General features: G+C 43.5%; 1 protein-coding gene across 1 annotated transcript in view; it reads right to left on the bottom strand.

Moving 5' to 3' along the window:
- Positions 1-24,855, bottom strand: part of CLNK (cytokine dependent hematopoietic cell linker) — a 164,159-nt gene that overhangs the window by 14,637 nt on the left and 124,667 nt on the right. The window contains exons 9-16 of the mRNA XM_045474547.1: positions 24,587-24,612; positions 24,354-24,373; positions 23,224-23,334; positions 15,628-15,655; positions 12,633-12,651; positions 9,954-10,035; positions 8,358-8,398; positions 1,978-2,111 (exon numbers count right to left, since the gene is read on the bottom strand). Of these exons, the coding sequence (XP_045330503.1) occupies positions 1,978-2,111; positions 8,358-8,398; positions 9,954-10,035; positions 12,633-12,651; positions 15,628-15,655; positions 23,224-23,334; positions 24,354-24,373; positions 24,587-24,612 (461 nt within the window). The remainder of the gene's footprint in view (positions 1-1,977; positions 2,112-8,357; positions 8,399-9,953; positions 10,036-12,632; positions 12,652-15,627; positions 15,656-23,223; positions 23,335-24,353; positions 24,374-24,586; positions 24,613-24,855) is intronic.

The following is a 24,855-nucleotide window of genomic DNA, read 5'->3' as shown; positions in this document are numbered from 1 at the left end:
TGCAAAACTTTGTCATCATCCCGAATTGAAGTTCTAGACAGATTAAACAGCTCCCCGTCTCCCCCCCCGCCCCCCCACCTCCCAGCCCCTGGCCACTGCCATTCTACCTCATCTCTATGAATTGGCCTATTCTGCCCTCATAGCAGTGGATTTCATGGATTTATTCTTTTGTGTCTGGCTTCTTTCACTTAGCATGATGTTTTGAAGGTTCATCTATGTTGTAGCATGTATGGGAATTTCATTCTTTTTAGAACCGTTCTCTCTCTCTCTCTCTCATATATATATATATATAACTATTATATATATATATATAACTATAACTATATATATATATATATATATATATATATATATATATGGTGGTCATTTGGATTGTTTTCACCTCTTGGCTTTTTTATGAAAAATGCCTCTATGAACATGGGTGTACAAATATCTGTCCGATTCCCCGCCTTCAGCTCTTTGGGGCATATATACTCAGAAGTGGAATGTTGCAATTAGTTTTAAGGTCACTTCCTCTCCATGGTATGTGACACTGGTTTTCTATTTAGAGCAGTGATACAAAGTGGAAAAAGAGTCAACTATATAAAGAATACTAATAAGGGAACATTATTATTGGTCATACACGGGTAGGTCACAAATTGTAAAGGTGGATTGAAATTGTTGGCCATCACGGAAGTCCTGATGCACTGCAAGCCTCCCCCATGCGTGTGGAAGCCCAGGCTCTAGGAGGGGCGTGATTTTGGAGAGAACTCAGGGATTCCTGTGCTCCTGAAGCAGATGAAAGAGGGAAAGGAAGCCAGATACATAAAAAGGGGAAGTAACGGTAGTCTGTGCAAAAGTTTCCCAAAGTCTAACTTAAGGGTGTGGGGACCTTTTGTAGAAACTAAGGTAGAAATTAATACAAGGACCACAAAAGACCGGTAGGATACCGTGGGGATTATAGGAATGGACCAGAGGTATCTTGGATGCTCTGCTTCTGCTTCAAACCTTTTGCAAGCTCCATAGCAGGATCCCAAGCACATGGAGATGCGGGATGGAGACCCAGAAGAAGCATATCCTTCTGTGCCCCGTAAGTGAAAGCCTTTAGTAAGTAGTGTTACCAGGTAATTGAGGGAAGGGCATGGAAGCTACAAAGAACGTTTTGACGCCCCGCTTTCCATGTAGTAAATGTTAAGTGCAGCGTGGTCCAAGAAGATCATAGGGATGGGGAATATTTTAGAAAGAGACCAGGAAATAGATGAAGGACTAATGAGAGTACATCTATTATCTCTTAGCATCATATTTCCCTGCTCTGCGTCTCCTCTGGGCACGGACCATATCCTCTAGCATATTGTGTGGCATATGATCAGTGCTCAAACAATAGTTGTTGGACTGTTCAAATGAAATGAGTATATGACATGTGGGTCTTTTATTGGAAAAAGAATTGCAGGGGTGCCTGGGTGGCTCCATCGGTTAGGCATCCTACTCTTGATTTCAGCTGAGGTCATGATCTTACAGTTCGTGAGTTCAAGCCCCACATCAGGATCTGTGCTGACAAATACAGAGCCTGCTTGGGATTCTCTGTCTCCCTTTCTTTCTGTCTCTCCCCTGTCACACACACACTCTCTCTCTCAAAATAAATAAACATTAAAAAAAAAAAAAAAAGAGAAGGGTTGTAGCGTATAAATCCCTGCTGGTCCTGAAAGATTATTGAACAGCTAGTAAGTATAAAACACAGTCCTAGATGTCTCTTATTTTTGAGTAATAAAAAAAGAAGCCACTTTGAGAATCAGAGAGTGTGCAAATTAAAGACTGGTAAAAGAGCAATATGAAATATTATTAGCCCATAGAAAATATTAAAAGCCAGTAATATGTAGCCAGAAGGGGAAACAAATTAAAGCTGGTCATGATGATCTCCTTCTAGGTATTGTTCACTAAAGCTCTCTTTAGATGCTTAGGTTTATCTAGAAAGACACTGCAGAGAAGTATCTGTTTTACCTTTTCATCAGAACTTGTGGGGAAAGGTTTTCTCCAGCCTGTGTTTTTACAGTGCGGCAAAGTTTCCTGAGGGCCATAGCGGGCTGGAGACTGACATCTCTGGGGAGGATGGATCTGGGTGCTGTGTTTATGATCTGAAAAGGAAATTCACACACAAATATGATTTTGTTATCGTCTCACGCCGCCTCCTTCCAACCAGGAGCTGGAACTCATCACTCCTTCCTGTGCCTGGGGCCACCTTGTTGGTCTACGCCACTGTCCTCTCACTCCGGAGGGTGATCTCCTCTGGACTGTTCTCTTGCTTCAGTTCTCTTGCCCCTTTCTCTCTAGGGCATCTGGAACAATCTTTTTTAAAAAAATTTTATTAGTTTCTTTATTATTATTATTATTTTGAGAGAGAGAGGAAGTGAGCAGGGGAGGGCAGAGAAAGAGACTGAGAGAGAATTCCAAGCAAGATCCACACTGTCAGCACAGAGCCCGATGAGGGGCTCCAACCCATGTACCATGAGATCATGACCTGAGCCGAAATCAAGAGTTGGATGCTTAACTGACTGAGCCACCCAGGTGCTCCACATTTGGAGTAATCTTAAAAAAAAAATGTAATTCTGACTTTGCTACTCCAGGCAAAAATGCTTACATGCTTTCCTTTACACCTGAAATAAATTCCAAATGTTTTACTTCTTTCAATAAGGCCTGAATAATCTTATCTACCCATCCATCCATCCCCCCCCCCCCCCCCCATCCATCCCACATTGTCTACTCTGTTCTGGTCATAACGAATTCTGTTCAGTTTCTGAAACAAGCCAAGCTTGTTCTCAACTTGGAAAACGGTATTTTTTTAAAACTTGAAGGAATAACTTTTTTCTTTTATTGGAGTATCACTTTTTTAACCTAAAAGAATGACTAACAGATAAAATATGTTATTCAGACTTAGGCATTTAGTAGGTATTTTATTAGAAAATGAACCAAGGGAGGCTGTCACTTTGTGGAAAACAACTGGCAGTATTTGCTGCCAATTATAAAATTAGACTTTCCTAGTGAAAACTGGAATTTGGAAACACTTGTATCTACCACTGTTGTATAACACCATACACAACAGTTAGACCTGTCTGATGAGACTGGTGGTGATACTTGCAAATGTGATTTAATAAACTATTATGTAATAAAATGTGTTAACATTGGAAAGATCTGCTCAGGTCTGGGAATCATTTTCCAAGTGACCAATGCACAATGCTACAAAATCATGCCTGGATAGAAGATTCTTTAAAAGAGCAAGGTAGACCAATGGATTTTAAAGTAACCATACAAAAAGTTCACTGAAAGGGTTTAGATTTCATGCGGTACCTAAGTTTTAAGATACTACCACTTGTCAAGGTTTGATGTGGTATTTCCTCCTTATGCTTCAATGAAAATAATATATTTTCACTGCATGGCATTCCCATAAACACTAATAAAAGATGAAATCAGAGCCACAAGGAAGGAGTTAAGCATTAGGAGAAACACTAAGCAAAGGTATTTGTAAATACGTTAGTAACTTTAAGCAAGGATTAACTGTATAAAAATCATAAAGCCTTGAGAATATGCAAACAATATGAAATGGAATAGTGGACAGCAATAATATAACATGGAAGAAAGGTGATTGGTGTGAAGCAGAATTATAAGCTGTATAGTCTTAATTCAGTCTACAAAATATAACTAAAGTTATAGTTCTGGTTAGTAGCTGAACAAGAACTTTTAAAAAGTGGGATACTTTTGACAGTACATTTTTGAAACAAAATACTAGATATAATGTCAGCAAATATTTACATGACAGTTACTGTAACATTTAGGTTATATGTGTATTTATTCTGCTTCTTGTCATCAAAAAGCTGAATTTTTCTCTAAGTTTATGAAGAAGAACAGAGTACTTCTGGAGCATTTTATGTCCTATTTTAATGGTTCCAAGGATTGTGGCTTTTAATGTTAAGACCAAGAATGTTTGCTATAGGGAATTAGGTGTACAAAAATGTTTGTTGAAAAATGTTTGATCACTTAATATTTAAATTATATTCATCATAGTAAGTTAATTTCACCCACCAATTTATGACCTTAAAAATAGGAATCATGCTACAAACATCTCTGATTTTCAAATTTTGTAAGTAACGAATTTGAACTTCCAAATAGTGCAGAATCCATACCATTAGAATTAGGGCATTCTGAGTTTCTTGTATTGCTTGGGAAAAGGATATGAACTTCAGATTTTGAAAATCCTAACATTCTTTTATTTAAAATGTTAAAGGTCACCTTGGAAGAGTAGAACTGGAATGTGTGACTTCCAAAGGAGAAAAAGGGAGGGGAATTAAGAGATGAACCCACTCTCTGGCAAGAAAAGAAACAGTCAAAAAGAGTAGGGCAAATAGAAGGCACAAAATAATATAAAAACCGATCTAAAAGATTAGTAATCACAATAAATATCAAAAGTGTAAACAAAGCATTTATAAATTAGATGCAGAATTGTTTAAAAATTCCGGTAATGTACAGTTATATATGACAGCAGTCACAAATGAGATGGAAACTGTATGCCAGGCAAATCCTAACCAAGAGAAAGCTAAAAGTGCTATTGTAATGTTTAAAAAGTGCTTTTAAAACTTTATTTTAAACTATAGTGAAGCAATAGAGACTTATTACTGAAATGGCCGTAACTGTCTTTCCAACATGGATCAAAATAGTAAGAACATACTTGAGAAAAGAAAATAACCATTCTCAGCATTTTCTATCGCTTGGTGTGTGTAGTTTACATAATAGTGTTGAGTGATTATAAATTTTTCATTATACTGTGGCAACGGATTTATTATATTTCAACTCTGAGTGCCTTGCTTGAATATTTAAAGAGTCCTACTTGAAAAAGAGTGTTTGCAAATAGCTATATGCATTTGTAGTCTATGCAGAGAATGAGCTAAATAAAACAAAACAACAAACACAACAACTTTGCCTTTGCCGTTTTCCCCTGAAGGCCCTTTGGATCTTTGTTTAATGAGTGAATGAAATTCTGAGTGTAGAATCCAGGGCAACGATTTCACTGATTTTGTTCTAAAATAATGGCAGCTAATCTTTGGATATTATATATATTATACATGTATTATTATATACCATTATATATTATTATATATTATTATATATTATATATAATATACTACATATTATATACACATATATAATATACACATTAATACATATATAATATACATATATTATACATATTATATTATATTATTATAATATACCTATTAATAATAATAACATATTAATATATTATATATACACACATACACAAATATATATGTATATATGTACACACACATACATATACATATGTACATACATATACATACATTATATATTTTCACATAAAACTGCATTTGAGTTTTATAGCCCCACAAAATAGGGCTCGCCTATTTGGAGAACAGAGGGTCACATTAATGAACAGATTGACACAGAGTAAATAGAACTTTGGGGAGGACACTATGTAGGTGGCCAATAAAATTTGAGGCAGTGTAGCCTAATAAGCATGGGTTGTAGAATCACACTGTTACCAATAATACTAATATTTCAAAATTCTTCTGTATATAAAACTGTTAGCACAGTGTCTGACCTGTACTGGTCACTCAAAATAAATAACACAAGCTACTGCTTATTGAATCAGTCACCAGTGGCTGATGATTTCATCAATTGTGCCTATGTAATGAAACCTCTACAAAGCCCCAAAGGATGCAGTTCAGAGAGCTTCTGGGTTGGTGATCCAGAACAGTTCCATGTGCCGTCATACAGTGCCCCAAACTCCATGAGGGCAGAAGCTCCTTTGTTCAGGACAATGCCCTATGAAAGTCTTCTATCTGGCTGTGGCCTATTTGTATTCTTTTATAATAAACTGGTCATCCAGCAAGTACAATGTTGCTGAGAGTTCTGTGAACCACTCTAGCAAATTAATTGAACCTAGGGAAGGGTTTGTTGGAATCTTGGCTCTATAGCCGGTTGGTCAGAATGGCCATGTGATTGGCTGACACAGGCTTGTGGGGGGGAGGGGTGCAATCTCGCGGGATTGAACCCTTAACATGTGGAATCTATGGACTCCATGTAGTGTCAGAAGGGAGTTGAACGGTAGGTCACCCAACTGGTGTCAGGAATCGTCTGGTGGTGTGGAACCCCCCCATTTTGGAATTGTTGGGTGCAGAATTATCAGACTCCGAATAGCTTAGCTTGAAATCATTTATCAGAGAATTGAGCCAAGTCTGTTTATCAAGGAGTAGCTGAACTATTAAGAATAAGTATTTCCCAAATTCCTTTCTCATAAAATAAGGAAGATAATGTCTACAGTGATGGAGGTCTAGATTTTGCTTATTCTACATGAAGAGTGCTACGTCCCTTGGCTGAGGCATTCAAGTTAAGACCAGTAAGCTTCATAGAACCCTCTAGACTGAAAACATGAGTGCCAGGATTGTGTGGTTCTGCATGCAGCTAATTTCTCCTGAGCCCTGGTGATCCAGAAATGACTTTTCACTCAGTAGAATGAACACCTGCCCAGTAAACTGATGCAGGAGCATCGCAGGTGCAAAAGTAGTGGTTAGCTGAAGGGCAGAGCTGTCTCTGTTCTGTACTCATAGGGACCAGCCCAATTTTGTGTATAAACCATGTGCTTCATGGATGTTTGATGACTGAAGGAGGAATTGATGGTGTTTTAAGGCTTTGGAGGCCCCAACATTCTCCCCGTCCATTCTGGGCTGCTTCCTTAAGCAACTGTTTGTCTAACATGAGTGGAGGACAGTTTGCAAGATCCCAGTATAGATGAAATACACCCAGTCCCGGGATGCTTGACTGGACCCATGTATGTGAAGGCCATCCACATCCACATCACTAACACTGCTACTCCACTCTTATATTACTCTTCATTTTCCATCTGTGCATGATTTTGTCTTTCAAATGAAGACTGGAATTCTCTCTAAGCTTGATTCTGCTTCCCATCCCTGCAGCATATCTTCACAATCCTGATAAATAATGGCCCTTCTGGGCCCACTCAGCCCCTGGACCTTCTACCTGAAAACTCTAAGTCTTTCTATCTTCATACATCTAGCTCTGGCCTCCAGGACTACTGTTTTTGTCATTTTGTCCCCTCATTCTTGGGGATTGAGCCTGTCCCATTAATCGCAGCTATTTTGGACTGCCTTCCTTTAAAAAAGGAAGGAGGGCACTTGTTGGAATGAGCACTGGGTGTGGCATGTAAGCAGTGAATCATGGGAATCTACCCTCAAAACTAAGAGCACACTGTATACACTGTATGTTACCTAGCTTGACAATAAATTATGTTAAGAGAAAAAGAAAAGGGAAGCCTCTTCCCTTGGGAGACTTGTGTTAGCAAGGGGCACATCAGGGGAAATAAGCTTTCCAGACTGGTTTTCCAATCTAAGGCCCAGACAGTATAAGGCAGAAGATGAGTAAGGACATGATAGAGGTGAGGGAGGAAACTCCTAGGTCTAATGGGTCAGTTGGGTAGGGCATCCCTGGAGAAGGAAGGATATTAAGGTGCGTCACTTGCCTACTATGTGTCACATGACTGTGTATGTGTGGATAACCCTGTGAGTTAATATTATTGTTATGGATGGGGGAGGGGGAGGATCTAAGAATGAACTTACTCAAGATGACGTTATTGCAGGGAGAGAGGCAGAATGGGGACTGAGGTCATTGGAACCCTCTGTCATTCTACTCTATCCCACGAGAATCTGCTTTCTCCAGCTCTAAGCCCTCTTGTGGCTCAACAGAAAGAGAGTGCAAAATTAGACCTGAACACAGAATCTCCATAGCATATGGGTGAAGAAAGAAATGCAAAAAAACACACTAGATTTGTTTGAACAAAATAATACTAACGATATCAAAACCCACCACCAGTAGGAATACAACACTATATTCATATGTTGCTGTAGACATCTCTGCAGACAGGCATCCTGTTGAGTTTTATGTTTACAACCAGTAAGAGAAGTCAGTTTGATGTCCTTAATTTGACAGACTTAAGATAGATCTATTGTGTTTCACCCAAAGAATTGGCAAAAACTAAAAGTTTGTCAAAAACAACTGTTGGAGATGTTGGGGAATGAGGAGGACTCATAAGCTGTTGGTGACGCCAATGTCTACTTTGGAAAATGCATCTAGAATTTTATGGATTTAATTATGGACAAAAATCGTTATATTGACCTAACGGAATACTATCTATCGGTGAAAATGAGCTAATTACACCTACAGACATCAGCTCAATGATGGTGAGGCTCACAAAAGCAAAGTCACAGCGCAGGAACATCGTAGTGTGATGGCTTACCTGTTTGTTTCATAATTCTCGCATAAGGCGCTCTTACCTCTGTTTTGTGCACTTTGGTTTTTCATCACGAGTGGTGAGCTAAAGGAAATGTTAGAATTGACAGCATGTTAGTGTTTCCCATGGTGGGTAAAATTCCACGCAAAGGCAAGGCCAGTCACAATGGACTAAGTCACGTTTACAAAGCACTTTATATTTCACCGGCTGTGCTACGAGAGTTTCTGTTTTGTAAGGTAATAGGAGGCTGGTTCTTTCTCTCTTTTCTCAAGACAGGCAACAGATATGGAACAAATTGATCCATACAAGTTCTTTCCATTGTATTTCAACGAGCACATATCATGATTCTTTGCTTTTGGGAGCTGTGAATTCAGACTTTCCTTGTAACTACGGTCACTCTAGAAAATGATAGGTTGGAGCTAATAGTCTACAGAAATTGTTTACCAGTTGAAGAAGAGTGAGCCATAGCAAGCAAGAAGAGAATAGAAATTATTTTGTTCCTTTTTGAAATGTGAGCTAAGTGAGAAAACTGTGGATTATTATAAGGAAATCTGTAAGAGAAAAAGGTTATAAAAATATAATAAAAGATGATTAAAACAACAATATGCAAGAGAAGGAAGGGGGGTAATGGGGGATGGAGATCATGCCCCTGATATGCAGGCCTGGCAATGGCAATGAGAGCTGACATTCGTTGGGCACTTGCAACAGGTCTGGGAAAAGTCAGCATTCATGGACCGCATTTTCAGAATCAAGCCATTATAGGAAGCATGGACTACTGGAAAGTGTTCGGGTTTTGAAGCTGGACTTGACTTTAGTGGTAAGGAACTCCACCTCTCTGGGTCTCATTTATTGCCTCTGGGGAGTGGGTCAGAACTATCTCCTAAATTCAGTGTGGCTTCAAACTGGGATCTGCTGGATGAAGAGGGGTTTTCCAAGTAGCGAGAGGGTGGAAAGAGGGAAGAAGTGGTAGGGGAATAGCACGTGCAAATGTCCTGCATTAAGTGACAACAAGGATTGAGATGGTGGGAGGCTGGCATGAACTGAGGCTGGGGCCACCCGGCCAGTCTGGGATCATGGGGGAACTTAGAAGCAGTCATTTTGGAGGCTCTGGAGTTTGTTTTACTGAAGCCACCACTAATTTACCGTTACAGTGACCTTGGGCAGTGAATCACTGGCCTGAGCCTTTGCTTCAGTTGGGACAGCAATTGTCACAATAACCTGATCAGGCAAGTGTTAAATCAGATAATGGCATTTTCAACGCCCAACCATCTATAAAGGTTTGTTCAAAAGTAGCTGTAAGTTTATGTGTGGTCATCAACTGGGTATAATTAGAAATGGCCAACTTTTTTCCCCAGATTGTTTTGCATCCGTTCAGTTAATCCTGTCTAGTTAATATCCAAGCCTTCAAATCTCCCAAACTTCTCTAACAATGAATCACTTACAAATTGCAGGAAGCATAGTGCCATTTGCTTCCATAATGGCTGTGACTCGCAGGTTTCCCTTGGGGCCATCGCTGGGCTTCATTAGCAAAGACTAAAGAATCTCCATTGTCTCAGGACACCTTGGTGAGTCATTACCCAGGACAACACCTGGCCTGACCGCCACGCTGAAGCCCAACAAGGAATTCCTGGCTCCTTACCTGGTGATGGCAAGAGGAGTCTCTTGAGTGCTTTGATTTTGTGACAGGTGAATCGATTCAGGCTTCATCTGGCAATGAGGGACTACATAAAGAAGTCACATGATGTAGTCAGGTTGTAAAAGGAAAATGATTGGGGACCTACTGGAACTTCTATAATTTTATCTGAGTGATCTCTGATTTGTAGGAGTGGGCTGTCAGTGGTCAGTGGAAACTATAACTTAACATATTCTGTAACACCCCTGGCTCCTGGGAGTGGCTTCTCCCTGAAGCTATAAAAACTTAGTGAATATTCAAATATCAAGATTACTGAATTTGGAATTCATCACTGAGCTTCCCAAAACACAGAATATTACATCGGGAGGTATTTGGTATTGGAAGGGCTTGACGTAGAAGTGAACTGAAGTTGAATTCTGCATTCAAATGAAAACTTACATGGGAAATCACGAAGTTAAACCTAAGAACTGTCCTGAGCAATGTAGGCTATGGGGTGGCCCAGTGCTGGCCTGAGCGCTCCTGAATCCCCTCACCTCTTGTGTGAAAAGGCAGGAGAGCTCCCAGAATTCTGAAGTAGACCAGTACCTACCCGGCAACCAGCAGGAATATGTTTTTGTAATTTTTCCCCTTTGATCTTTCCGTTTTGAGAAGTTCTGCCAGCCATAAGGAACTGGAGTTATTTAGGAATTACATATGCCGTGGGTGTTCCCACTATTTATTTCCTTTTCATCATGAATAGATTTTAACCAGCCATCCAGAATCACTGAGGGCATGTAATAATACTAGGAGGTGAAAGGCCATAAAACACTCTCCCAGGGGCTGTCCTGAGCAATAAAGTTAAGGAAGCATATCAACACTGACGTGTCTTAATTCTGGTCGTTGCTCTGTGTTTAGTCCAAGGTCGGTCACAGACTGGACACCTCTGGTTGAAGGTCTGTGATTACTTGCAACGTTATGGGGGTCGATGACTGGTCTACTAGTCACCCATCCCATAAAATCCTTTCATGGCAATGTCATCAGCAGCCCTCCAGAGCACATGCCCCTCATGAGCTGAACAACGTGACATCATTGCTCCCCACGAGCTGAATGACGTGACCTCACTGCACTGATAATCATGGAAGTCCAAGGCAACAATATCGAACATTTTAATGTGAGGGTGTTGAGCTTTAGTGTGGAAAGTGGCACAGTTTCCTGTAGTTCTTAACATTATTTAGAATCACCAACCCCCATTCCTCCGTCAGGGACCCTTGGGAATCTACAGACCCTAGTTAGGCCTTGCTCGAAACTAACTCCTTTGGCATAAAGAACAGCATCCTTGAGACCCACAGAGGCAACACAACGTGGCCCAAACCACACAGTGAGTTGGTGGTAGCCTCTGAAATCCTAACCCAGTGTTGCTTTGTGGAACTATGCTGCCTGTCCTCAGTCTTTGGCCATGGCTCAGGCCCTTCGACTTTGGACATAGTTCATCATTCAAAGTGAATGGTGAATGGTATTTAAAAGGTGAGCATGAGGGGCACCTGGGTGGCTCAGCTGGTTGAGCGTCTGACTTCAGCTCAGGTCATGATCTCACACTCTGTGAGTTCAAGCCCCGCGTCCGGCTCTGTGCTGACAGCTCAGAGTCTGGAGCCTGCTTCAGATTCTGTCTCCCCCTCTCTCTGCTCCAACCCCGTTCATGCTCTGTCTCTGTCTCAAAAATAAATAAAATCATTAAAAAAAATTAAAAAAAGAAAGAAAGAAAGAAATAACACTATCCTTGGGGTACCTGGATGGCTCAGTCGGTTAAGCATCCAACTTTGGCTCACGTCATGACCTCATGGTTCATGGATTCGAGCCCCGCATTGCTGGAGCCTGCTTCAGGTTCTGTGTCTCCCTCTCTCTGTGCCCCTTCCCTGCTCACACTTTGTCTCTCTCTCTCTCTCTCTCTCAAAAATAAATAAACATTAAAAATTTAAAAAAAATAAAAGGTGAGCATGAACTTACTACTGCTTAGTATCTTGCCAGCTACCGAGTGAGTGTTAGATTGTGTTGCACAATGGCACCAACGATGTGCACACGTGTATGTGCACGTGCGTTCCAATGAGGGCATGCGTGTGTGTGCAAGGGTGACATCAAAGCTGCGGAGACTAAGAGCTTCTGTGGAGCAGTGAGTGGGCCGGCCACGTCTTTCTAAAGTGGCAGGGGCTGGGGCGCCTGGGTGGCTCAGTCGGTTAAGTGTCTGACTCTTGGTTCCTGCTGAGGTCATGATCTCGTGGTTCGTGGGTTCGAGTCCTGTGTCTCTGAGCTGGCAGCGTGGAGCCTGCTTGGGATTCTGTCTCCCTCTCTCCCTGCCCCTCCACTGCTCACTATCTCTTTCTCTCAAAAATAAATACATAAACATTAAAAAAATAATAATAAAGTGGCAGGGGCTGACAGGGTGCCTCCTTATTGTCAGTTGCCTGTGGCAGAAGAAGGACCTTTAGCTCGCCCCCTCCCCCAATTTAAATCACCTTGTTTCAACCAGAGGGCTCTTGGGTAGGTAGGAGATCCTTAGCACAATTGGATCACACCATCACGCACACATGCTGGGGTTCATCCATCCCAGGCTCGGAAACAAGCCTTTTTAAAACTGACTAATGCTATAAATCTGGAAATGGAACTTAACCTAATGATATCAGGGTATGAAAACAAATGTAAACAGCTCACCTCTCTCTGTTCCGAGGACCTGGATTGAATAAAAAGAAAATAATAGTGTTGAGTGACTCTTGGTGATGGAGAATTTTACATTAAACTATGTGTTTTGCAGCAATTGCTTAGTAGAATTTGGGCAACATTTTTGTTATAAGGATAGATTTTTTTAAAGCCTCTAAATAATTCTCCAAAAGACTAAACAAAAATCAAAATGTTATGCTCTCTGTGTGATACAAGAGGCAAATAAATATGCAATCTGCTGATGAGAACGTAAATTGCTTTGACTCTAATGAAAGCAATTGAACCATTGCTGTCAAGAACCTTAGGAATGCTCTCACTCTCATCCCAACAATTCCACGGATGACACTTTGCTCCTAAGAAGACACCTGAAATCTGGGCCAAGTTCCGTGCACAAAGATGTCCAGTGAACCGTTACTTACAGTGTCAAAACCCTGGAAACAATCTACACGCCCACCAAAGTGAGAACCGTTAAGTAAAGTTTGGTGAATACTCACTTATCATATATGCATTTTATATATATTATATATTTATATATATTGCGATATATATATATACGCATTGCAAGTATTTATGTAAACTATGAAATAGGATTATACTGTAAGTATATCTCCACGTTACATGGAAAGTTCAGGCTAGAAACTGGGCTTATGATGTATCTACATACAGGTGTGTGTGTGTGTGTGTGTGTGTGTGTGTGTGAGCTGACCTTGGATTCCAGGTCTTCTGACTCACATTGGCTTCATAGACAAGAAGCCTTTAGCAGCAACTAGCTTAGAGAGGCCCCGAATGTCTTGTCTGAGACTAGGCAACAGACACACTCTTTTGCTTCGAAGACCTCGGGGTCCCCTTGGGTTCTGGAAAGAGGACACACTTTCACCATGGGCAGCAAATCAAGGCAAATCTCTAGGCTAAGTGAAAAGGGTAGTGAATCCATTCTAACGAGTGGTTTGAAAGTCTCCCACTGAGTCTTCCCCAGGACTTTGGACCTGGCAGCTCAAAGTGCTCAGAGGCTGTTCTCAGGCCTGTCAAAGTTGCTGAGGGAGCAGAGCTGTAAACACGGCTCAGAAGCCATCCATCTGCGGCAGCAGGTGACTTTTAAAATTGAGATCCAGCCAACTTTTTGCTTGAGGGCTCTGGAGTTACAATCGGATGTAATTAGAAAAGTGGGGTAAAATCTCTAGTTTCTGTACTTTAACTTTTGTTGTTAGGAAATAAGCATATTAACTTAAAAAGTGATACCTCCTTATTTCCCTCCCTTCACCTGCCTTTCCTTCTTTCTTTCCTTCCTCCTCCTCCTCCTTTTTTTTTTTTTTTTTTTTAACTACTTTAGCTAGGAGGTATGTCTGCATTTCCTAAGGCAGAGAGTCATAGTGTGGGGATTAGATCTGGACTTTCAGGGGCTGGTCCCGTCTTCTGCCTGCTGTGGGGTGGCTTTTGTGGTGGAGAAATGGTCTTGACCCTCAGCCCAGACAATGGGGAAGTGTCTTGGCAAAAGATAAGGGGAAGAATGTGTTTTTCCATTAGGCCTTGTTGTTCTTTAGATGATATTCACTTCTAGCAGAATGCCAACCAAAGTTGCAAAGAAAATCAAACTATCCTCCATGACCCCTGCTGTCTAAAGCTGACCTCTCCACTTCCTCCTGGCTTGTTAGTGATTGGAAGGCTTATTGTCCTCGCAGGCTGACCAATGAGTTATGGACTCTAGGTCATTTTGGGTGGCAGCCATCTGCTACTTGTGATGCATGAAGTGGACCCACAGGAAGAAAGGGGTGGAGTCGGAGAGTGCCCAGGGGCAGAGTGCCATACCACCTGGGAAAATCCAACAACTCCCAGAACAGGGGGAGCCGGATGGAGTCCTGATTGGAACTAGGGCTGTCCTTTTCTTTCAGCAGTTATGTGCTGTCTTCCTTGCCAGGATTATCTTACGGATGAGAGGCGGTAAGTGTCTTGGTGAGTGACAAGTGAGAAGTGTGACTTTTGATTCTAGCATTCTCATAAAGCTAAATAAGAAAAGACAGACGGACAGACAGAACCAAAGAAAGAAAATAAATTAACCTCTGCGGTCTAGATATAAGAGCATAGGTCAAACACTAAGACAAGGACCATGTTCCTCAGGAAGCCAGTGAGAATGAGGTGAGACCACTGTGATTGCTGGACAGAGACTTCCCATCAGTCATGGCGGGCCCATCCCTTGTTAGGGAACTTCCTTGTTGGGGGTTAGGGAAGTGAGTGTGGAGGGGCTCAAAGGCAGCTCCATGTTACCTGACTTTCATGACATTTATGGAGCCTCTACTGTTCACCTGGTCATTTATGCCCTTGCTTTGACCTGCTTTAGCTTTTTGGCAACAACTTTGCCAAGAAGGGTAACCATCTCTATTTTGTGGCTAAGAAAACAGAAAGAGGGGTGGGGTTGTGTGTGTAGGGGGACTTGCCCAAGGCCACAAAAGTGGTATGTGGCACAGCCGTATTCAAACCCAGGTCTGTGTGGGTCTGTATCTCATATATACATATATATATATATATATATATATATATATATATATATATATTTTTTTGTTTGTTTGTTTGTTTGTTTGTTTTGTTTTTTTTTGTTTTGTTTTCTTTTGTTTTGTACCAGGCCATCCTGTCTTTCCTGTGAAGAGCAAATGGTGACGTATAGTACAATTTCCAACATTTATTTCTATAAAGCTGGAGACTGGAAGCCTTTGATGGAGGCTTTATGTCTTCCATGGAAACTGGGATGCTCTTGTCTTCATGGTACCAGTGCAGTGAACACTGGTCTATTCAGGTAGCATAATAGGACCTTGGTCTCAGATCTGGATCTTAACTTGTTTTGTTTTAGTTTTCTCACCTTCAACGTAGGGATCATAATACATCTTGAGCATAGCTATTATGAAAATGAAGTGATAAAGTCTCCGAATCAAATAGTATCTTGTCCGTCACAGACGTTAAAGCACAGAAATCCCCTGTTTTGAGTCTCAGGACTTACCTCATGTAAGTCCTTTAAGCTTATCTGTCTGCAAGGAAGAGAAATACGGTGTTACATAAAATACAGTTCGTAATGGTCCAGATAAAATCATTCTGAGCCCTTAAAAACCTTTGACTGCACTTTCATTGCCAAATTAACAGCCCATGGTCCAATGCGATATTCATCACTGTTCTGTAAAGCAACCGCCAGGTTATTTTTCTCATAATTTTCTAAGCAACAAAAGAAGTTACGAGGCAATATGAAAGGTGGTGACAGAAAGGACACCAACAAACAAGCTTCTTATTTTCGAAGAATTTAAATAACGTCCCCATTTCTCCTGACATTTGGTTTTTCGTGTCGAGTTTCATTAGCACAGTCAGACCTGCTATTATTACCTTGATTGCAAAGCTCTTAGCGTTTTGCTTTGAGGAAGCATCAAGAGTCTTACGTATGAAGTTAGGGTACAGAGGGATCCCAGGAAGCCACGTGTCAGAGAACGGATGCTTCTGGGAGAGGAGACCGAGAAAGGAAAACCATGGAATGAATGATGGGGCAAGAACTCCACACGCAGTGTGCTAACGTGGGCCATTCTTCCTTCAGAAGAACCAGCAAGCCTTTCATGGATGCTGACGACTACGTCAGTTCGCCCCCCTGAGCCTCGTTTTTCTCATCTGTGAAATGGCCACAAAAGCATTCATCTTAGAGGGTTATTGTAAGGATTGCTAGTGACAAGGATGACAATGTGAGGTGCTCACTGGGCACTGAGCTGTTCGGATGTGGTCAAAGTCACATGGAGGGGGGCGATGAAGGACATGGGTTGACAGGCATATTCTGTCTGCCACATCTGCAGGCAAGAGACTGGTCCTGAAGTAATGCCAGGAGGTTGGGGCGGCAACACCAGCCCCAGATGGACCCTGTTGATCTAGAGTGATAGCGATGAGCCCAGGAGCACATAGCACTCAGATCTGCATCCTGCTCTCAGACCGCCAAGCAGCAAGCAAGTGGACCGAGGGCCACATTTTGTAACCTGTTTCATCAGCCCCTTGGGGGTGATACATCTACATGCTACCTCGCCCCCCCCCCTTTTTTAAATTATTTATTTATTTTCAGAGAGAGAGCGAACGAGCATGAGCAGGGGAGGGGCAGAGAGGGAGACAGACAAGCAGGCTCCGTGCTGTTAGCAGAGCCCAACATGAGCCTTAATCTCATGAACTATGAAATCATGACCTGAGCTGAGATCAAGAGTCTGGTGCTTAACTCCCTGAGCCTCCCAGGTGCCCCCTACCTACCTCTTTTAATGGGGCAAGTGGGAAGCTAAAGAGATACGATCAGAAGTAATAAAGTAGAACAGACACCCATAGTATTAATTATTTGGGTTAAATTGAGACTAATTTCTGACTTTGATGTTTAAGAGACTGTCATTTTAGCAATACTGACCTACTGGCCATGTGGCTTTGAAATGTGCAATTTATTTTAGACTTGTGATTTTAAGTTACAAGAGCCAAGCTGTGTTTGACTCCATTTATAAAGAGTTTTAACTGTTGAAGAGCCCTTGAATTTTTCTAGATTTATAGATTTACCTTATTAGATTTATAAAAGCTGTTAAAGAAAGTGTCGCTCGTTAGGGTTTAAAGTTAGATGGATAAAGGTATTTCAAATATTTAAGGAAATTTAACTGAGTTTGTAGATAAGTCTTATTGTCTAAGATTCCTTAACCTATTGAGTGTGTCCTTCAGTTTAGATAAAATTGCTCAGTTTATAAATATAACAATATACTCTATAGATGGAAATTTGAGGCTTTAGGAAAGCTAGGTTTTGGAATTGGTAATACTAAAAAATGGATTTTTGAGAGAGAGAGAGAGAGAGAGAGAGACAGAGTGTGAGCAGGAGAGGGGCAGAGAGAGAGGGAGACACAGAATCCGAAGCAGGCTCCAGGCTCCGAGCTGTCAGCACAGAGCCCGAGGCGGGGCCCGAACTCAAGAACTGTGAGTTCATGATCTGAGCTGAACTTGGGCGCTTAACTGCCTGAGCCACCAAGGTGCCCCCCGCCCCAAAATGGTTTTTAAGTGAAGAACCCAGGTAATTTTAGGCGTCTTTTCAGTGTACAGCAAAGTCTTTGGGCATAGAAATGTCTACGTTGAGAAGATTCCCCAAGTTATTTGTCCCCTTTACCCGTAAAATGAAAGCATTGGGCTTTGGGTGATGGCAGTGGGGGTCTCCTAAATGAGACTTACGAAGACAGAGATCTACACAGTCACAAAATGGAAGAGCAGGGTGTGGACTTGGTCCCCTCCCCACGCACCACCCTGCCTCTCCGAGGCATCTTTCGGCTCCTGTAAGTTCTGCTATGTTCTGTTTTGGAGACAGCCAACAAAACGTGGCCACCAACTGCATGGCATGAATAAGCATCCCCACATCCTTTCCTGTGCACAACAGGTGCTCAGTGTGCATTTGAAGATAATGAATTTTACTTTAAAAATAGCTCTGGGGGGGCGCCTGGGTGGCGCAGTCGGTTGAGCGTCCGACTTCAGCCAGGTCACGATCTCGCGGTCCGTGAGTTCGAGCCCCGCGTCAGGCTCTGGGCTGATGGCTCAGAGCCTGGAGCCTGTTTCCGATTCTGTGTCTCCCTCTCTCTCTGCCCGTCCCCCGTTCATGCTCTGTCTCTCTCTGTCCCAAAAATAAATAAACGTTGAAAAAAAAAAAATTAAAAAAAAAAAAAATAGCTCTGGGGCACCTGGGTCGCTCAGTCAGTGAAGCATCCCACTTCAGCTCAGGTCATGATCTCACAGTTCATGAGTTCGAGCTCTGCATCGGGCTCTCTGCTGTCAGTGTGGAGCCCGCTTCAGATTCTCTGTCCCCCCTCTCTCTGTCTCTCCCCCATCTGCGCTCTGTCTCTCAAAAATAAGTAAAACATAAAAAATTTATAAAAATAGCCCTTCATGAGCCTCCCTTAGATTTCGCTTAGTTTTAAATAAACCGGATTTGAATCCTCATTCTGCCATCTATGAGCTCTGTTACCCTCAGCAAGTGAAGCCCCTTCTCTGAAGCTTGGTTTTCCCACCTGTAAAATGGGTAACCCCCGACAGAAATCGGGTGGGTTGATTAAGGTTCTCATGAAATAATACCTGTGAAAGCTATTTGGAAGAAAATAACACCCTCGATCTGCGGGACACCTTTAACAGCCACTTTCTTTGAAATTGAACTCTCCCTCGGAGATAATGGTAGGTCTCATGCACGTGTAGGAAATGCTACAGAGAGATCCCGTATGCACTTCACCCCATTTCCCCCAATGGCAACATCTTGCGGAATATGATAATAATTTACATCCGCACTCTGAAATCAATAGTTCCCACCCAGAAGTCCCTGCTCCCATGCAAATTTGTGTATCCTTGCAATCCGTGCTTCCTCTCTCTTACAGGACTATGTTTTCTCTGTATCGCTACAGATTTTTTTTTTTCCCTTTCACTTCCCAACTCATCAGCAGGTATATCTGCGCCCCCGAGACTGCTTGAACTGATGTGGCACCAGCTTTGCCGGCTGCAAAGGGAAAACGGTAGTTAGGCAGACAGGTGTTCGGTTGGTTAAATAGCAGGTACCTTATTTAAAGTACATTTTGGCTGAACCCTGCACCGTGGGGTTGGAGTTTGCTAGATGCAGGGAGACGTTGCGGTTCGTGACCTCTCTGCCCTTCTGTGTCCTCATCAGTAAACCGGGGGTTGGGATATTGCTTTCTGCTCAGTGTGGCTGTGGGACTAAATGAGGTAAAGCATCTGAAAGACTCCAGAGTGTAACAGGAGCTCAGCAAATGTCTTCCTGTTCCGATGACTCAGGAGGCTTTTACTTGGTGCCCGCGTCATGGTATTAACATTACAATGGATACATCATTGGAAAGTTATTCCCTTACTAATCTCTTTCTTATTGTGTCAGAGAGGGAGTCTCAACGTAGCAGCGGTTATTTTTATCCAAATATTGCTTTGCATTTTAGTTCTCTTCCCTTTTAGGAGAGAGAAAATTCCGCGGGTCTGAAACTGCGGTGCAGTTACTTATGGTAATGATGTTTCCCTTTTGAAAAAAATTTTTTAATGTTTATTTTTGACAGAGAGAGGGAGAGACAGAGCATGAGTGGGGGAGGGGCAGAGGGAGACAGGGAATCTGAAGCAGGTTCCAGGCTCCGAGCTGTCAGCACAGAGCCCGACGCGGGGCTCAAACCCACGGACCAGGAGATCATGACCTGAGCCAAAGTCCGGACGCTTAACCGACTGAGCCACCTGGGCGCCCCCATCAATGAAGGATTTAAATGGCATTCTCCTGAACTGGAGTGCTTTGATTCAATGATCGTTTTTGTGAACCCAAGACTTAGCTTTAAGACAGAGAATGGCTGAGCCGGTAGAGACAACTGGCTGTTGTAGCAACAGCTGGACCCACGTTCACCATTGGGAGAGAGGGGCCGATGGCGACAGGCTGCAGGTGTCAGCTGCATTAAGGGGCTGCAGTGGACTGTCACACGTACGTCACAGCCTCCCTTCACAGAGGGCCGTCTACCTCCCAAGCCTACAGGGCAGCTGATGGGAAGGGAGCAGACACTATTTTTCCTTGGCTGAAGCAGCTCAGCTCTCTAATGTCCCTTCTGTTTTCAGAGAAGGGGAAGCTAGCAACAGCCTCATGTGGTTGTTTACAGGCAACGTCTGGGTCCTTAGTAATGGTCGTCTGACTCCCAAAAGGGGGCCCGACTCAAAATGAATTTGGAAGCTCTGCTTCTATGGCACAACTCTTTCTTATTCCTGGTGGCATTCTCAATGTGTGGCACAGGCCCTGCATGGTGTTGACCCCTCAACTGTCCTACACCAACCCTATCACGTTGACCGAGTGACCTAACTTCTGTGTATCTTAGTGACCTTACGTGCCCAGTGGGTAGGGAAGTGGGTTTTACCCGTCACCTGCCATGAACCAGCCACCGAGCCTTAGAAAATCCATACTTTATAGGGCTGCTGGAAGGATCCGGTGAGATGTCATACGGAATGTAACGATTCTCTGGAGGGGTTTACGGTGAAGACACCCAGCCAGGTTCCCGTCACTTGCAAAAATGATTAAACAAATTTAACCGTAACTGCGGAAACCCCAGAGACACAAAAAGCAAACTTGTAAAGATTTCAGAGGCACTGAGGTGGCTGGAGTGATGAGGGACTCCTCTGTGGATCAAGGGAGGCGCCATTTTAGGCACTAGGAGCCTGGGCGTGTGTAGGTAAGGCCTAAGGGCCTGCAAAGCTTTAGTGGCAGATATATTCCTAGAACCGGGTTCCCCCTGGGTCCTTAGCCACAGGCTGTGCCTGTGTCTCACCTCTCAGAGCAATTAAAGCTGATGCTGGGGAAGAATACTTTTTAAAAAGCTTTCCTAATTATTTTCATGTAAAGCCAGGATGAGAAACATTGCGCTAGAATGTATAGCCTGTATTTCAAGAGAAAAATAGGGTTGTGGGTGCCTAATTCTGTTGGGTACAGATGGGACACGATGTTTAGGCGTTTTTCTTTCCTTCCTGTGCTGTGACACATATTATCCTAGGCGCTCGAGAGAAATCTCATACCTCCTCCCCTCCACTCTGTCACATGGGGACGCTCATGTTGCTTGCACAAAGAGGGGAACTCAGAACTATTTAAGAGCTTTCGGCGGCTATACAGCCAGAAGTGGCTCAGCTGGGACCCAAACCTCGTTCTTTCTGCGTGAAGACACAGAAGAAAGATCAAATCCTCTTTTTCTCCACACCGAACAACCTCATCGCCTCTGCTATTTCATTCATCCTATTTTCTATCTCTTTACTTCTCTGCGTTTTGACCAGTTCCTAGACCCATTAGCCTATTTGCTCAGGAGTTTCAGGGATGGTACATTTTACGTTCCCCAGTCTGATGATGCCACTTCCTGGGGTTGATAGCATGTTGCCTTCCTGTCTCTCGTGCTTTGAAAATAGATATCAAAACAGAGCAAATGGGGGACTCCCAGCCTGGATAGGACCCTCTGGAAACTGCAGAAGGAAATACATGTTTACCAGACACGTACTATGTGCCCAGCCCTGTGCTAGAAACTACACACCCCAACCTTTCGGGGGTGCGTTACCCCCCCCCCAACCTTTTGGGGGTGGAACAGACTTGTATCCAAATAATTATATGGTGTGGCGAGGGCACCATAGGACATGGCTCAAGGTAATAAGAGCGCAGTAGATGTTGGTCACAAATATGTCCTGGGCGGGCACAGTTGAGCGCTTGGCATGAATCATGTGTAATTCTCATGTTGGCCCACAATGTGGGTGGTCGGGGCTACTGTTACTCTCACTTGACCGCCGAGATCCGCTGGGGCTGGGCGAAGGTTAGTGTGTGCCTTAAAGCAGTTTCCCGACCTTTGCACTCTTGACTTTTCAGGGGTTATTATTCTTTGTTGGGGGTGGGGGCTGTCCTGTACACCGTGGGGTGTTTAGTGGCCTCCCTGGCCTCTACCTACCAGATTCCAGGAGCATCCCCACTGCCCAACTCGTCACAACAAAATAACGTCTCTGGACATTGTTGGTTCCCCTGGGGGCAAAGTCACCTCCGGTTGAGAACCATTGCCCCAAATCTGCCAGAGCAGAAGAAGGAGAGCCTGAATTTCTACCGAGGCAGTTGGAATGGACTCCTGAGAGCTTGTGGCCCTGCCCATGCTGCTCGGCAGGTAGAGAAGCCCACAGAGGGGGGAACTTGCACGGGGGAGGAGGAAGGGAATGGAGAACGGATGGTCTCTGGAGGCTGTAAAGGATGAACAGATGAAGAGACGTTCACCAGAAAACTGAGGCGGAAATGGGCATTTTAGATTCTTGAATGTTCCCCATCAGAACCAGTGACGACTGGGTTTTCCAGAGAAGCTCAAAATGTGCCTGGTATTTTGAATTTCTGTATCTACGAAGATTCAACTGACTGAAGCCGCAGGCCCCAACCTGCTGATTTAAGCTTGCAGTAAGGAAGCATCGTTCATTCCATGTAGGAACAAGAGAAAAATGCTAATCTCTGTTCTGTCTTCTAAAACAAGGCAGTTTTGGAAATTCCAAGTCTCTTGGGTGGGGGGGGCGAAAGAAGTCCATTCACAGTTGCTAGCATTTCGTGATTGTCGCTGGCTGTCAAAGGTCCCGCACATTTGGGAGGGGGGCTCTGTCGTCAGCTGATAGTACCAGAGAGTTGGCTTTTTAATTATTTGTCCTAACGGCAATAATGTTTTTGACAAGTGGGTTATATTCCTTCCGCCTCGGTGGTGAGAAGCTGGGGGCCGGTATTGGTCTGCAGAGAGTCTGAACCCCTTTTTGGATTTTACATAAAAAGTCCTGATTCTGTTCTGGCACTTAACACTTTCTTTAACGACTAGTTCGGGTCTCAAGTGAGCCTTTGGGGCAATAACTCATTTTCTTACAAAGAAGATGTGTTTTCTGTTATAGAATCGGACTGCAGCCTTCTAAGACTCTTTTCCCTCAAGGCATCTTTGGCAACTCGAGGCACAGGAGCAGGGAGCCTGTTGGCAGGGGTGGCTGGTTGTCCTTGTCGCCCTCCCCTGCCCCCCAGCCTCCCTGGGCATTTCACCAGCAAAAACCTCAAACCTGTCACCTGGGTTCTCTCTGGACGTCGGGAAAGGCGAGCCTCTGAGGGAGGGGTGACCAGCTGCTCTCCGGCTGGGGCGGCAGGGGCTGGTACTTCTTCGGAAGAATGCCAGGTGGCCTGAGGGAAGAGTCACGGTGAGAATGTGATCAGGTTTGTTGCATAGGTGGCTCTCCAGACAGCCCTGCCCTCTGTGTCCCCAGCTTTGGCCCAGAGGTCAGTTGTGGGGTGCCCCGATCCATTTCGGGGAGCCCCGGTTGTCAGAAAACTGTAGTCATTCTCCTAATGAGCCTAGAGCCCCCTCCCTGCTGTGTGCTCGTCCGTCTGGTTCTGTTTCCCAAAGGGTGGGATGGAACCTTCTGCAGGGTGTCATAGGTGTCTCAATACGCCGAGTTCTAGGGAGGCTGGAAGACGTGAGCTCTGGAAACTCCCCAAAGAAACAGGAACATGTCTGAAGGTCAGTGAACGGCTCACTCACTCACTTATAAAGCGTACCGGGCGCTCTTGGCAGAGGCTGGAAATACAGACAGCAGAGACCCAATCCTTGGCTCAAGTCACGTCCCGCTAGTGTGGCAGAGAGAGAAGCCACGAGAGGTGACCAGCAAGGGGTGGTACGCTCTGTGTCCTCCTGGGGCCCACGGGGGACAGCAGAGCGGCCGACTCACCCGGAGTCTGAGAAGTCGAGGCTGTTGTTCTCGCCTTCATGGGTATGTGTAATAAAATGATAGCTGTATTTCTGTATATACGATATAGAAAACTGCACGTACGTGCCCAAATATGTACCACACCTTGTAAGTTCCGGGAATGCACTTCCTAGTGTAAGTACCATCTGGGGGATTTCTGTGCTGAAAGGAGGGGAGAAGCGGGAGAGCGTAGAGCAGTGGGTTCACCAAGAACTGATGTGTGCCCGGATACGGAACAGAGGGCTGGGAGTGAGCGGACGGTTAAACGGATGTGTGAAGGCTCATTCAGACCAGCTCATATTCATTTTTCCAAGCCAACTTGTTTGTAGTGCTTTTCTTTTCTTTTCTTTTCTTTCTTTCTTTTCTTTTTGTTTTTAAAAGTCTAGAGCTTTTCAAATTCTGGAACTAATCACTTAAGTGTCTAGCAAAATAAAATTTCTATGTCAAGTGTCTTACCGAGGAGGTGGGAAAGGAGTCTGCAAAGGAAAGAGAATCAGAAATTAAATTTATTGTTCGTTGAGCAGAACTAATGGTTAACGATTCGGGGGGTTTACAAACAGAAGTTAAAAATCCCAACCAAACTTCTGGGTTATATTTTTCAAGTGATAGCTAAGCCTTTACGTTGTCCACCTTCCTGTGCTTCTAAAATACAGAGTGGGTGACAAACATGCTTTAACGATGTCTCTTACCTTGCTTTCCTTTGCGGGTCTGTCTCCTAAAACAGAAAAGGAAGAGCAGTGAGTTTATGGAAATGCCGTCAAGCTTGTTTTACGAATGTTTAAGTGGAAATCATTCCCATTGGAATCGTCACTCCTCATCAGGGAAATACAAATCAAAGCCGCACTGAGATACCACCTCACGCCCGGTCAGAGTGACCCAAATGAACAAATCAGGAGACTATAGATGCTGGAGAGGATGTGGAGAAATGGGAACCCTCATGCACTGTTGGTGGGAATGC

This window comes from Leopardus geoffroyi, chromosome B1 (genome assembly GCF_018350155.1).
Source record: "Leopardus geoffroyi isolate Oge1 chromosome B1, O.geoffroyi_Oge1_pat1.0, whole genome shotgun sequence".
NCBI classification, from domain to species: Eukaryota; Metazoa; Chordata; class Mammalia; order Carnivora; family Felidae; genus Leopardus; species Leopardus geoffroyi.
Note: the sequence above shows the minus strand (reverse complement) of the source record. Positions and strands in the feature narration are given on the sequence as shown.